We start from the raw sequence: 15,115 nt of genomic DNA on the forward strand, positions 1-15,115 counted from the left end.
GTGATTTTGTGCTCTCGGAGCCAACACCTCCATATTCCAATTATTCCCGACATCCGAGACATTGTACCTATTATTATCTGGCGCCGAGTATTTGAAATAATTGCCGGATTGGATTTCTTCGGTGATAACACACCCCGCCCCGACTCGGACGCTTCCGCTTGTTGTTCCTTGTTTGGAAAAAATTCCACAAAATCATCACAAAAATTTTCAGCTCTGCTCAATTTCAGATGGATTCACGGGTATGGCTGCCGCTGATTGGAGCGCATTTGCTGCCTCGAGACATTAGTGTTATTACTCAGGTATTTGAGTCTTGATTTCAAAAAAAAAACTTGAAAGTGTGAATTCAGATGATTGCAAATAATAATAATACATCAATTTCGAGAAGTAGCACCAATAGCAGCAAACCCGAAGAGAAGAATTCGAAAAAGGTAGGAATGGAAAGTTGGTGGCCTAGAAAATTAGAAATCTCGGCCATCTTGAAATTTTTATCTAATATTTTTTGTTCTGAAACCGCCTGAAATTATCTTTTTCGTTTTGAACCGCGTAGCCTAGATAGACACATTGGCAGGCACAATACTTATCTACGATGAAAGGAACATTTTCAGTTTCTCATTGAACGATTTCTCGATGATGATCCTTCACCACCAGCATCGATTCTTTCGCCATCACCCAAGGCAGCCATACCCAGTGTAAGACGCTAATCAAGGAAAATTCTAAATTTTTTTTTTCTGATTTTCAGCCAATTATAAATCCAGCAGTGGAGTTTGTAAACGGAGGCTACGGAGTCAAAAACCCCCTGGCTCCGTTGATCAGCTCCTTCGAAACCACCTCAATTCCGTGTTCAACAGTATCTCCTTCATCCCTCATCTCCTCCAGCAAAGACGAGTTCCAAGATTCATTAACCTGTCACATTTGCGGCAAAAAGTTCGGTTTACAACGTCTTCTGAACCGTCACATAAAGTGTCATAGTGACCTGAAACGGTATCTATGCACATTTTGTGGAAAGGGTTTCAACGATACATTCGACTTAAAAAGGCATACCAGAACACATACAGGTACCTCTCAACACTTTAAAGTACTCCTCTACCTCTGCCACCAATTCATAACCACTAATTTGTCGTTCTTCTTACCCTCCGTTGACTTACGGTTGGAAGACAATTGTCTGCGTCTGTTTGTCTAGCACACTGCTTTTTTGTGGGGTGTCATTGAATCCATTGTAGCGAAGCGTAATATTCCACACATTTTCACCGCAAATTGTCGACGATTCTAACTTGATTTACGGTGGAAAATCAAGGGGACCACATTAAAATTGAAACCGACAACACGTTCTGCTCATTTTAATGTATTTCTAAAAAGTTATTTGAATAGAAAATTGTTTAATAATAAATTCAAAAATAAGCAGACAAAGGCAGGCGTGCCTATCTACCTATGACCTTCTGTATTCCAGGCGTCCGTCCCTACAAATGTGAGCAATGCGAGAAGTCGTTCACTCAACGATGCTCCTTGGAATCCCATTTACGGAAAGTTCACGGTGTCACTCATCAATATGCCTACAAAGAGCGTCGTAGTAAGGTGAGTTGACAGAAAGGTATGCATGTCTGCCTACGCCTGCGTGCCTACTCTCAAAGTAGACTCAAACAATAGACAAAATAGAAATAGAAAATAGGCATGTAGGCATGTAGACATGTAGGCATGTAGACATGTAGGCATGTAGGCATGAAGGTACGTAGGCATGTAGGCATGTAGGCATGTAGGCATGTAGGCATGTAGGCATGTAGGCATGTAGGCATGTAGGCATGTAGGCATGTAGGCATGTAGGCATGTAGGCATGTAGGCATCTAGGCATCTAGGCATCTAGGCACACACCGACCGACAATAACTTCTACATTTCCAGGTATTCGTCTGTGAAGATTGTGGTTATACGGACGAAAAGTTCGAAGTCTATCTATCTCACATCAAGGTAGTACACCCCTTCTCGGCCGCCTACCTTCGGTTTACACAGCTTCAGAAAAAGAACTCATCGATGAAACCCGAACAACTTTCCAAGATCTCCCTATAATACTCACCTTTTTTCCTATTTAATTTTTAATTTTTTTTAGAAATTAGCTATTTTCCAAAAATCCTCCAAATCATCGTCATTTCCCCATTTGTTGGTGATCCTTTTTGCACCCCCGTGACTGATTTATTAACCCCAATGACACTATTTTCTCTCCGTCCAAGACCCTTTTCACCCATTTCTGTCTTCTAGATGATTCCATGATGTATTTAACTTATACCAATGACAACAAATTTTCCCAAAAAATGACACATTTTATTGAAATAAAAAAGTTTCTCCTTTTTTTATTCTTAAAAAATGTGTTGAAATCAATGACTTCCATTGTGACGTGGAATTTCTACGACGTATTTTGAGAGCCACTCGGCAATAAATCCAATAGGGTCGGCAGGACGGCGAAGTAGAACCTGAAAAAAAATAAATGCTTAAAATTGCAGCGGACATTTAACGGGTTCAGCATAATCTCTGAAGCGTGCGCGCGAAGTGTCGGCCGCTTTACTAAAGCCTTATGATGTCGGCTGCCAAACACGTTTTCTAGTTGGCACTTAAAATTTGTCAGTTTCTCGAGTAGTCGACATCTCATGGTTTTGTTATAACCCTAATCCTTATTTCCCGCTAGTGAGGTGCCGGCAGTTATACTAAGATGTTTTGAAATTTTGCTGTCAATAAAAAAGAAAGCGGCCGACATCTCCCTGCTTCAAATCCTAGCCCTAACCCATGAAGAGTCGGCTGCTGTACATGAGTGCTGACTTAAAATTTACTGGCGGCCATAAAAATAGAAGCGCCCGACGTCGGCCGGTTATGCTGAACACCTAATGGCTGATCCGTGAGGAGTCGGCTGCTTTGAAAAGTGTCATTCGTACTGGCAAAGAACGTGAAAGCGGCCGACATATCCCGGGTCACCTCTAAATCGTCGGCTGCTATGGCCGACACAACTACGAAACACGGGTCCAGCCCGCGAAACGTCAGCCGCTACTAATTTTACAATACCTACCTCTGCCAGCGCTTTAGTCAAAACAGGCGCCACCGTCCTTGCGAGATATACTCCATTCTCCGACGTTGGCAAATCAATCTTCCCTCTGAACGCCTTCTCAAACCGATGCCTTTCAATACTTTCATCCTCATCATCCAACATACGTGCACTATCAATGAATGACCCTTCACTTCCTGAATCAGGTGTAGCTGGAGAATCAATCAATGGCCCATCCTCTAAATACTCCTCATTTATAGTCTCAAAATCTTCATCCCGATCCTTGATAAGTTTCAAATCAATAACTGCATTCCTTCGGTAATAATCAGGTGTTCTTCCTTCGTTATCAACAGCCATCGGATCGGCTCCAGCTTTTCCAAGAATTTTCAGGTAATGACCTCCATCTCTTGCCGCGGCAGCGTAATGCATTGCAGTTCGCTTATTCTGGAAAAGGATCCAAATTAACTTATTTAGGTCTTTAAAAATCTAAAATCCTTACATAATCAGGAGCATTTAAAACAGAGTTATAGTGTCCTGCAATATACCGGACAATTTCAGTGTGCTCATGAACAACTGCAGAATGCAAAGGTGTACATCCAAATCGATCTCTTGCAATTGCTAATTTTTTCGTCTTCATTAGTTCTTTAACTTTGTCCAAGTTGCCTTCTTTTATTGATTTATGGATTCCATCGATTTTGTCCTGGAATTTGAATTTCTTTTTTTTATTTAATAAATTTAATCGGGCATTTTAGATTTCTTGAATTTTCCAAAAAATCAATTTAATTTTTTTCAATTTTTTCGGAAACTCTAATATAAAAAAGTTATAATTTTTTAACTTTCGAAAAGTTAAATTTTTTTGAAAAATAAATTTGATTACTGTTCCGATTTTTTGATTACTGTTCCGATTCATAATCATAAATAAATTGTATTTTTTATGTTTGAAAAAAACAACAATTTTTCGGTTTTTTTATTGAAAAAGTAGGCAGGCGTAAGCCGCCTTTCAAGGCAAACCGGCAGACATTTTTGCACCTCAACCCACCATATAATCCGGTAATCTATCCAAAAATGCCTGAGTTTCCGTATGAGTCGATGTCCGACTTTGCAGCAAGTCTCCACATCCCGACAACACCAATTGCTCCAATTTCGCCAGCTGTCCATCACGGAGCCATTGTTGAATTGAGGATTCTAGATAGCTTGGAGCAACTCTATTATGTAAGACTTGTTTTAAAGCTGCTCGAGTGTCGAGTCGCATTGCTGATAGATCGATTTCTCCGGTATGTTTTAAGTAGTATTTTGCAGGGCGACCATTCTGAAAATTATTATTTATAATATTTTTCATTTTTTTGAAATATTTTTGCGCTCATGGTGCATCGGAGAAATCAACTTACACAATCATAAATATTCGGATCAGCTCCAGATTTCCTCATAACCTTATACAAGTATCCTCCGTCTTTCAATGCGGCTGCGTAGTGAAGTGGAGTCCTTTTCTTCTGCAAATTTATTTACTTTTTAAAATTTAAACCCCAGAAGCCAACCTGATCCATAGCGTTCACAGACTGCGGATAATTTCGAATAAGGTATTTTGCAATATCAGTTCGTTCAAAAACAATTGCCTTGTGAAGTGGAGAAAGGCCTCGGGTATCTCTACAAAGTGATAGCTTCTTACGATCAGTCAACAACTTGACGGCTCGAAGATTTCCTGTTTCGACTGCTTTGTGGATTGATTGGATCTTTGCCTGGAAATAAGATATATAAACTTGTTATTAGTTGAGTAGTATTATAGTTCCATACGGTATCTATAAATAAATATGGTAAACTTTAAAAGTTGCGCGTCAAATTTGATGTATTGAGATGACACTGTGTAAGTTTTAAATAATTGTGACGTCATACGCTTTGTTTACGGCTATAAGTCATCTGGCCTAAATAAGTTATGCACGGTGGCCTAGTAAACGCAGTTGCAGATTGAACAAGCAGCTTCTCAAATTATTCCAGACAATTCTCAAAGATATTCAGAATTTCATTCAAACTTTCCACAATTTTTTAAAATTTATCTAGAACTCTCCAGAATATTCCAAAAATTTTCAGACAAGTCCATGATCCTCACCTGATATTGAGGTAGCACTTCTAAAAATCCAATACTATCAGCATCATCAACTTCATGATTCCTTCCCAATAATAAATCTGCATACCCGGTAAGCACCAATTCTTCCAACTTTCCAATATTTCCAGTATGAATCCAATCATAAATATCCTCTTCTAAATCTTGTAACAACGGCCTGCTCAACTGTCCCGAAATGAGTTGATTCATAACCGCGTTGTCTTTCATCGATCGAACATTCAATCGTTGACCGTGTGTTCGATAATAGAATGGAGTATGACCGTGTTTATCCTCTATAAATGCGTCTCCACCACTTTTCTGCAGCACTTTTATCATATGTTCACCATTTGGATCAGCAGCAGCGTAGTGGAGTGGGGTTCGGCCAGCCTGGAAATTTTTAAGAAGTTTTTGAAGTAAGCAAGAATTACGAGAATATTATGCCCTTTTAAATTAAAACAAATTCTAACATTTTTTTTCAAAGGCGATTTGTTAAACACCCCGTTAGATACTGAGTCTACGAGGATTCCAAAAATTCTCTGCAAAGAATTTCTCTATCTACTGATATAAATAAATTCAAGGTTCATGAAATCAAGAACTCAGAAAATATTGAAAATCAATGTTTTCTATATAATTCAATTCCCTAAAAACTAAAAAAGAAGGAAAAAGAAGCCATTCGAATTGCTCGACAAAATGATGTATAAGAAAAGAAAGAAAAGAGGATTTGTTGTTGTTTTTGGTGAGGATTTGGGTGTGCTCGTTGAGCCAGCTAGATGGGAAAAAATATGAAAAACTGACGTGATCAGTGGCGTTCACACAGCTTGGGAAGCGGCCAAGAAGGAAGCGCACTGTGTTTGTTTGGCCATGAAGTAATGCTTTATGAATTGGCGTCATTCCTGAAAGATTGTGATGATGATTACAGGAAACGGAAGATCAAAAGTTTAATTTGAAGAAGTTGCAAGGAAGTTTTCAAATCGAAAAATGAAATTTCAAAACACCAGTTTTTTCGAGATCTGAGCTCTTTTTTACTTTTCTCGCAAACTTTCCCACCGCTCTTCTCGGATTTTCCAAAAAAGTTTAAAAGCCTTCCAGCCAGTTCTCCAACTTTCTAAGAAGTTTCTCCACTCTCTACTACATTTCCCCAATTTTCTCGCGCTCTTCTCTAATAGTAAGCAACATTTTCCAAATTGGTGGGAAATTTCCTTAACTCTCTAGTATATATATCCTGAGATTACCTAAAAAGCTGGAAAAGCGCGCTGGAGAGTAGGAAAAGTTTGCAAAACTAAAATGAAACCCACCATAATTATCTCTGGCAGTTGATAAAAGCGGCCGATCAATCAATGATTTAACTCTTCGAACATCTCCTTCCTCAACTGCTTTGTGTATTGCATCAATTTTCGTTAAATACTGTGTAAGTCCCGACAGAAATTCGTTACTTGAAGCATTAACCGTCTTCTTCTCTCTAAGCATATGTCCTCTTCCATCAAGCACGATTTGTTCAAGCTTCAGAACTTCACCGGTTGCCAACCATTCTTCAACTTGTTCCTCTGATGGTGCGTCTGAAAAAATTATATATATTTTTTGGTATTTGTTTAAAACTTTTCTAAAAATGCATTCTAGATGCTTCACAGGTTTTGCGTCTTACTTTTCAGAAATTCAAAAATTGTTTTGTTTGCCATTGAAGCTTGCCTTATCACTTATTTTAGACATCAAAATTCACCCGAAATCAGATTTTGTCCCATTATTTCCAGAAAAAAAAACAGTAGCAGCTTTCAAATATTATTTTGGAAATAGTCAGAGGTAAAAAGAAGCAGACATTTTATTGAACTCTGAGAGGCCCAACTTCTCAACCGCCAGAATTTCACACACCGAAGTTTGCAATGTAAAAAAGGCAACTTAAACGTTTTTTTTGCAATAACTGTTTCAGAAAGATTTTCACACGATCCGTGCATCTGTTCAATAATAACTGAAAGACAAACCATGTTGCTCAATATACAGTTTCTCAAAAGTATCGCTGGATGACATGAAGAAGAAATGATCAAATGGTAGACGCTCATGCATCCATCGGCGCTGCCAAAAATTGAAAACTTGGTGTCAGAGACTATACAAAACGTGTAGAGAAGTGGGTGGAAAGGGAAGGGGCCAAAAACGGGCTGGACGGGGGAATGACTCGTTTTAGAAGTAAACGAGTGAGAAAGAGAGACAGATCTTATTATCAATTTATCAGCACCCGCCTAGACCCAAAGAGCATCCAAATTTTGGAGGGTGCCGGGGAGAGCCATCTGGAATATTTATAGAGACATGACACGCAACACTACTGGCGGTAAACACGCAAAGGTTGAGAGGGAAAAAAGAAAATTGTCATGACAAGGATTATATCAATGAAAAATATAGAAAAGAAGAAGAAGAAGACATAAAGTTTATGAATGAGGAAGAGCATGATGGCTCACAGCCGGAAATTGATCCATTTGCATGATGGAGGTGACTACTACTCGTCCCAAATATGTTCTCACTTGGTGGATTTAGTATCGGAAATGGGGAGAATAACTTTTTGAAAGATTCATTGAGCATAATTTTGATGTGCACACTAGAAATTCCTGCCAAGTAATAAGCGTCTCTTCCTGCGGCTTCTACAAAATGATCCAGTGTGACATATTCTAACAATATTTTTTCATAAAAATTAGTGATAAGATTTAAAAAAAACTTGTTTTTTTTGAAAATAACCTTTATGTGATTTGGAACAACTGAAAAAGTGCTCAGAAATTGTCTGAAAGTTGAAAATTGCCGGTAATGTTTTTTCGATAACTTGTATGATTTTTTCCGGGTTTTTCGATGGAAAGTAATTTTCAAACATTTTCAAATAATCAATTCGTTTTGATAATTTCTGCAAATTCATCAGAATCGTAAAAAACACCGCCCTTTATTATTTTTAATCTATATTTTACGGATTTTAAAAGCCTATATCTCGGTCGATATTGAAAAAATCAAAAACTTTGTGGCCACGGAAATATAAAAGAAAAATCAGTATGTAATTTTTTAGTTACCTAATTTTTTTTTGAAAAATTAAAATAATTAACAATTGAAGTTGGTGTTTTGTTAAACTAGTTTTTTATAAAGACACTTAATTTGCTTTATAACAAATAATATAATAACAAAAATAAATGTTTTCCCTAAAAAAAGTCTGGTAACATTCAAAAAAGGTAAACGTTTATATTTTCTATAAAGATGACACTCTCCTTTTCGTGGAACACCATGAATAATTCGAGTGTCGTGAGTCTATGAAATTGCACGTTTAATGCACTTTTACAAGTTTTCAATAGGAAGGAAATGATTTTGGAAAAGCTTATTTTATTATACTTTATATTTAGTCAAACATTTGAAAAATTTCTTTAAAGAAACTTTTATCAACTTACTAGACAGATTTTGGTAATTCTAAAAAAAAAACAAAGATTCTTTGTTCCAGTCAGTTTCTGAGTAATTAAAAAAAATTTCAAATAAAATTAAAGTCATATTCAAAAAAAAACATGTATTTATCTTTATAACTTTTCAAAAAAAAACTTTTCCACAACAATGAGAAAAAGGGATTTTGTAGATTCTCCTTCTGGTCTCACAATCAAATTTATCATATTTTACTTACGCGTTTCCACAATAATCATAATATTCTAGAGCAGTGCAGTTTTCGTCTCACAACTAAACGGTTCAGCAAGCGATAAACAAGATTTGTGTTCCGCATTAACTTGCTCATTCCGGCTCCACCCTGCGATTGCTCACCTGGATCAAAAAACTCATCGTCAGTTGACATGGATCTCAGCATCACAGAAGACACAGCTGATGACGGCCGAAGAAGTCGTCCCGGGTTCTGACGATATTCCTCCGCAGTTATACCGTCTTGATCTGCTAAATCTTTTCGAGCGCCTAGATCAACAAGAGAGTCGTAAATTGCATTTTGTTGGCACGCCGCGTAGTGGAGAGCCGTACGTCCGAGCTGGAAAAATAAAAATAAAATGGGAAACTAAAATAAACAAAATTGAGAAAAAAAGGAGGTGAGACAGCAGAAGCTGATCTAGGATCAAGTGGGATAAGGAGATGATGATGCAGCTATTACCGTATCCGTTAAATCAATTTGATTTGGAAAGGTGATGGCAAGATGCTCAATGATTTCATGTTTCTCTCTCAATACAGCAATATGAAGTAGACGCATTCCTAGAAAAATATATATGAATTGAAACCTAATAGGATATGAATTCATTTGTTACCTCGATGATCTCTTGTTGCCATAACTTCTTCATCAACCGATTGGTCCAGTCGCTTCTTTTCGTCTTTTTCAATGGCGTCAATTGCGGTGCTGAGGCGATTTTGGAGTTGGCGAAATTCTTGGACATGACGTGCAATTCTCTCACCACTCTGCTTTGCTGCTTTCCAGATTTGATCTCCTTTTCCTGGAAATAAAAACACATTTTTAAAGTTTGAAATTCCATGAAAAATCGTAGCTGTTTTAGTAAAAATGCCTACATGTCTATAAGCTTATGCCTATTGATGCCTGCCTTCTCCACAATTATGATGTTTTTTTGTGTTGCACAGAAATTTTGATTTCAGAATTGCAATTACGTTGTTGAACAAGTGACAACTTTGGTAGGTCGCCGTATAGGCACACGACCTTTATGCTTGCCTAGGTTTTTTTGACTTGAAGAAATAGTTTTTAAAAAGAAAATATCAATATTTTGAAAAGAAATTGGTGTGAAAATCGAAATATTAAAAAAGAAATACTTCAAAAAATTACTTCAAAAAGCCAAACAAATTAATTGAAATTCTAACGTAAGCCTCCAAGGCAGACAAACTCATTAAGCCTACTCAAAATCACCTTCAATCTGCAGTTGCTCCAACACTGTGAAATCTCGATTCTTAACATCAACTCCTTGAATCCTATTCAGCACATCTGGTTCAATTCCCTCCGGAGAGTCCGATTCTCGGCTTCTAGAAGAAGAAGATGTCGTACTATAACATATTCCGGTAGATTTCAAAGCTCATGTAATTTTAAATTTAATGCAATTTCGTTTTAATAACGTTACCTCATTGTATTGTCACTAGTCGACTTCTTCCTCGTCGCTTTTTCTTCAGCGGGCAGGTGGAATCGTTCTTTGTGAAGAAGCTGCGTTCGGGATGGCTGAAAGTTGAAGAATTAAGAAATTACTGAGAAAATTAGAAAAAATCAATAAAAACCAAAAAGAAGGGAGTCAAGGCGTTGAGGGCTAATGGGGAGGAGGAAGTGATGGATGACTGCACACAGGTGAAGGGTTCCAAAATTTGTTCTTTACTTGGTAATTGAATTCAAATATCTAATCAAGATTTTTTATATTCAAATGGCATTTTCCCTGTACTTTAAAAAACATTTTCGAAAAAAATCTGAAACAAATTTTCAGTCAAAAATTTTTTTTCAGATTTTTTTTCAGAAATTATATCAAATGGTTAATATTATCTGAATGAATTAACTACTTAAACATTTTAAAACTTATTTTTTTAAACGCATTTTCGGTTTTTGTCTGTCCCATAAATCTGAAAATATTTACTGAAAAAGTACCATTTGGGAGAGTTTTGGCTGAAAAATTGAAAAAAAAATTTCAGATGTTGTTTTAAAAAATAAAATTTTCTAACAACGTTTAAAATTGTTTCCATGGTTATAAACCATTATAACAAGTAATATTCGTCTCGAAAAAAACACTTCAAACGCAAAATATAAACCTTTTTATAAAGATACGGTCAAAAAATGATCTGAAAATTTTTTGAATCAATTTTTAAGTACCCCTGTCAATGAATTTTTATATGAAAAATCGTTCCTTGTAAGACCCAAAATTCAAAAAAATACCTTACCCTACGTTCCCTATTCGGAATAAGCAGTAACGAATCCGCGACAGTAGCCGGCTCAAGGAGCTGTGGTGGTGCTGGTGGAGGCTTCACAACGCTGTACTCGGAGGGTGTTTTGCCGTGCTGAAGTGAGTTGATGCGATTAGGAAAACGAGCAGGAATATACTACTTCCAATTTCTACATTTTCCAGAAGCTTTGGAAAAATAGGAAAAAATGAAAAAAAAAAAAAACTCTCGTCACTCTTGCTTACCCTGTCTTTAATGTTAGCCGAATCGGGACAGATGTAGAGTAAATATTCGATAAGCTCATTCCGTCGTTTCCTTGAAAAAGCTAAATTATTCCAAGATTATGGGGGTGTTTTTGATGTTTTTAATTTTATTTTTTGGAATTTTGCCTCGAGCAAATTACTAAGCTTTTTCTGTTGACTTTGGAACTTTGTTTGGCCGAGATTAGTTTTATCTGAGATTTTACAATACGTAGGGTTTTGGAACGGGAAATTGGAGGGACCGAAATTTCAAAATTATGGATATTGAGGTGCTGGGAGAGCAGGAAGAGAAACCTCTAGTTTCCTGTAAAAAAATGTGTTTGGTCCTGATAACCCAGATCGCCTTGTAGACAAAAAATACCTGCCTGCCTACAATCTGTTTATGCCCAATAAATTATGAGAGTAGGCTGTAGGCAGGTACGTAGGCAGACGGTTTTAGTTTTGGCAATTTGTTTTTGTTAAGATGATTCTCAGTGATAAACTTAACAAAAAACGTAGAAAATTTCAGAAAAAAGAGTTGCCCCAGAAGAGTACACACGCGATAATTTCCAAAAAAAACTCACATATAAGCATGATGTAGAGGTGTCCGTCCATCTCTATCCCTTACCAACCCCATTTGTCTCTCACAAATCAACTGTTTCAGACTTCGGTCATCTTCCGCTGCAACTGCATCCCAAATACCCAAAACCTGAGATTGAAGTAACGAGAGTTTTTTGATAAGATCCAAGTGTTCAGGGATGTTTGGCACATGGCTCATGTCAAGTGTTCCGTTGATTATGTCGTTGTTAAAATCTTCTGCTGACTTCGACGCAAAACGGACTTCCCATTCAGTTTCTCGTGGCACAGGGTCTAAAACAATATTTCAAAAGGGTTGAGTAAAACAAATACTTTTTTCTGAGCACCTCCTCGTCACTTGACCTACAAAAATCTCTGAAAGTTCATCTTTGTAGGTTGTCTAGGAACCGCCCATATAATGGTTTTCTAGTTTTAAAATTATTTATGCAATGTGTTTAATGCCAAAATTTAGTGAATTGCGTTTTTTTTTCCTACAACAATACATACATAGTTCCAATAAAGTTCCACGTTTTTAAAACATTTTATAACTTGCTTGCTTGCCTACCTGCATGCCTACCGCCTAGATTCTGCATTTTGGCGTAAACACTATTTTTTTTTCGTTTCTTTTTTTATAGTTGAATTCATGAACTTTTATAAAAACGATTGAAGAATAAAATTGCGTGTATTTATTTTTCAGCAGGCACAAGGTAGGCATAGGTAACCTTATCATATCCCCAAATGTTCACTCACAAACGTTCGCATATCTAGCTCTATCCAAATCAATCAATCCGGGATTATTTCGTACATCCTGAGCTGTGAACCCTTCCGAATCCGCCAGATTATCTTTGGCCCCTTTCTCCAACAAAAGAAAATACATGGTCGGATCCTGACTGAGCCCATATAGAGCAGCTGCGTAATGTAATGCGGTACGTCCGTCCTGAAATCATCACCCCTGTTTGTGACGTCACTGTTAAACGTCACACTTACGTTGTCGTGCATATTGAGAGTATTTAGGGAATATCCTAATATGGCTTCAACGATCGATTTGTGCCCGTTTAAAACTGCAAGTATTAATGCAACACTTCCGGTATTTGGGTGGGCAATCTAAAAGAAACAGGGTATTTGATAGGATGTTCAAAAACAAATTATTTATACCTTTAAAGCTTGAGGGGACATTTTTCTTGACACTTCTAGCAAATTTCCTTTGACAACGGCGGATAGAAATTCACGAGCTCTGGTGGCAATGCTCTCTCGGCGTCTTTTTATCTGGAAAAAGTTGAACGTAAACATGGTGCAATAAAATTTTAAAGTTCTAGTTTTCCACAGTATTAAATTCTGATACAAATGTACATCTTTTTAGAGTTTCAAAAAAGTGGGAATGAGTTGATGAATGAAACAATTTTGATTTGATGCATTGCATTCCCATGGTGAAAAAAAGTTTGCTAGGAAAATACAGCACAATTGGATTTTAAAAAATTTGACCGAAAAATGGACGTTTTTCAAAAATCAAACTTGTGCTAAGAATTCAGTAATTTTTTCAGAGTTTGCTCAGCACCGCAAATTTGCCAAATTTGCCGAGTTTGCCGAATTCGCCGTACTCGGCAAATAACCGGAAAATTGATTTGCCGAATTTTCAGAGCTTGGCAAATTTCATTTGCCGCACACTCCAGGGGTGTGCGGATAACCGATTTTATCGGCTAACGGATAAATCGGCTAATGCCGATTTTTTGAGAACCGGCTAACGGCTAATTCGGCTAATCTCAGTCATTCAAATCGGCTAATTTTCGGCTAATTCGGCTAATTCGGAAAATATTCATTTGGTTAAGCTTTTTTTGTCCATTCTGTTAATTCAGGTTTTGGGTTAATTTTTCACTGTTATTGAGCGACTGCTAGACGAAATAGCCGATCGGCGAATTCGGCTAACATCGGCCAAAATCGGCTAACGGATAACTACGTATTAGCCGAACTGCCAAAAAGTCAGCTAACAGCTAATTCGGCTAATCGGTAAAAAGGTCGGCTAACGGATAATTCGGCTAATATTAGCCGAATTAGCCGATCGGCGAATTCGGCTAAATCGGCTATTATCCGCACACCCCTGGCACACTCGTGATACCGGCATTAATACACACTCAGTTGCACTGCCGGAGGGAAAAAAATAATTTTTAAATTTAAATTTTGGAAAACCATATTTTAAAAACTGCCTCAACTCCCGTTAATATCCCAACCCACCGTAGTTTTTTGATTCTTCCCAGGAATATTTGGCGGTGTTCCAGGCGTATCCATTGCAGCGTCAAGAACAAGTGGAGGTGGTCGCATGGTGCGCATAAATATATTTTTCTCTTCCTCCTCTTCACTGGATTATTATATCAATATCAGCTAAATTATGAATAATCCGTTGGAGACGAAAAGAGAAGAAGACGAGAAAGAAATGAAGATTAAATGGAATGCTCTTCTCTTTTCAACAAACTGTTCTGAAAAAGTGGGCGGAGTCTTGGGGAAGAGGGGAAATGTGATAACAATGAATGAAGCAGTCGTAATTGATATCTCTCCTTTCTTGTTATTTTTCTATATCCTCTCTATATCACTACACTAATCCATTTGAGTGAGTCGGAAGGGAGGGAGATTTGGGGTGGAATGGCTCAATGCTTTTCACATTTATTACAACTTTCGGATTATGGAAATGATGGGAAAATGATGAGAGATTTACTCACTATCATAAAAAGGTAAATTGGAAATTGACATAATTTTGCAATTTTTTCCCATACATGTTTCTTATTTACAGTAAAAAAACAACTTAAAAACACGAGTGTGCCCCCAGTAGGTAGCCTTATAGGTAGGCATGTAGGTAGGTGTCTAGGCAAACAGGTAAATAGACAATTTCGGCGCTTCTTTACGTTTTAATATCGATTTTTTATCTGTTGAAAAAAGACAAAAGTTGGCGAAATAGAAGGTGACTAGGAAGGTACATAGGCAAAAGGTAGGAACGAAGACATGCAAGATTGAGACAGGCCCGTAGGTCGACATGGTAGGCAGGCAGGTTTGAGATAGGTACGTATGTTGCCACATAGGTCCGGACTCCGAAGGTATAAGGTAGGCAGAAATGGTACTCAGTGTAATCAGATATAAAAAGTAAGTAAGTAAGTAAGTAAGTAAGTAATCAGAAATATCACCTTTTGGCCTTGATAGGAGTCACGTGCATTTTCTTGCCTTGCGAATAAAATCGGCTTTAATAAAAAATCCATTTATAAATTGTTTCTGGAAAATCAGAAACTAAGAAAACTCTGCCACCGATTTTCCTCGCCGGCCACGCTGCA

The 15,115-nt window shown here is 37.3% G+C and overlaps 2 protein-coding genes across 3 annotated transcripts; one reads left to right on the top strand and one right to left on the bottom strand.

Annotated features, from left to right (window-relative positions):
• Positions 1-204: 204 nt before the first annotated feature.
• lin-48 (Transcription factor ovo-like homolog lin-48) lies at positions 205-2,339 on the top strand. The gene is made up of 6 exons (NM_065358.5): positions 205-299; positions 348-428; positions 606-689; positions 740-1,055; positions 1,448-1,572; positions 1,895-2,339. The coding sequence occupies exons 1-6, from the start codon at positions 228-230 to the stop codon at positions 2,057-2,059; spliced, it is 843 nt and encodes a 280-aa protein (NP_497759.1). The 5' UTR covers positions 205-227; the 3' UTR covers positions 2,060-2,339.
• On the bottom strand, positions 2,288-14,179 carry arcp-1 (ANK_REP_REGION domain-containing protein; the record flags this gene model as incomplete). 2 transcript variants are annotated; one of them, NM_001267950.2, is made up of 21 exons in its annotated part: positions 2,288-2,460; positions 3,048-3,467; positions 3,523-3,723; positions 4,063-4,332; positions 4,412-4,513; positions 4,559-4,759; positions 5,128-5,508; positions 5,917-6,014; positions 6,417-6,677; positions 8,890-9,103; positions 9,224-9,321; positions 9,375-9,557; positions 9,980-10,092; positions 10,188-10,282; positions 10,987-11,103; positions 11,232-11,301; positions 11,810-12,095; positions 12,552-12,738; positions 12,789-12,905; positions 12,957-13,067; positions 14,031-14,179. In NM_001267950.2, 21 exons carry the CDS (start codon positions 14,115-14,117, stop codon positions 2,365-2,367), a joined length of 3,708 nt encoding a protein of 1,235 aa, NP_001254879.1. In that variant the 3' UTR covers positions 2,288-2,364. The 2 variants fall into 2 exon arrangements, with proteins under 2 accessions (NP_001254879.1, NP_001254880.2); NM_001267951.4 differs by lacking the exons at positions 8,890-9,103; positions 9,224-9,321; positions 9,375-9,557; ... (7 more) ...; positions 12,957-13,067; positions 14,031-14,179 and adding an exon at positions 7,098-7,179 and having other exon boundaries at positions 2,291-2,460.
• Between the last annotated feature and the right edge of the window lie 936 nt (positions 14,180-15,115).

Source organism: Caenorhabditis elegans, chromosome III (assembly GCF_000002985.6).
Source record: "Caenorhabditis elegans chromosome III".
Classification (NCBI taxonomy): domain Eukaryota; kingdom Metazoa; phylum Nematoda; class Chromadorea; order Rhabditida; family Rhabditidae; genus Caenorhabditis; species Caenorhabditis elegans.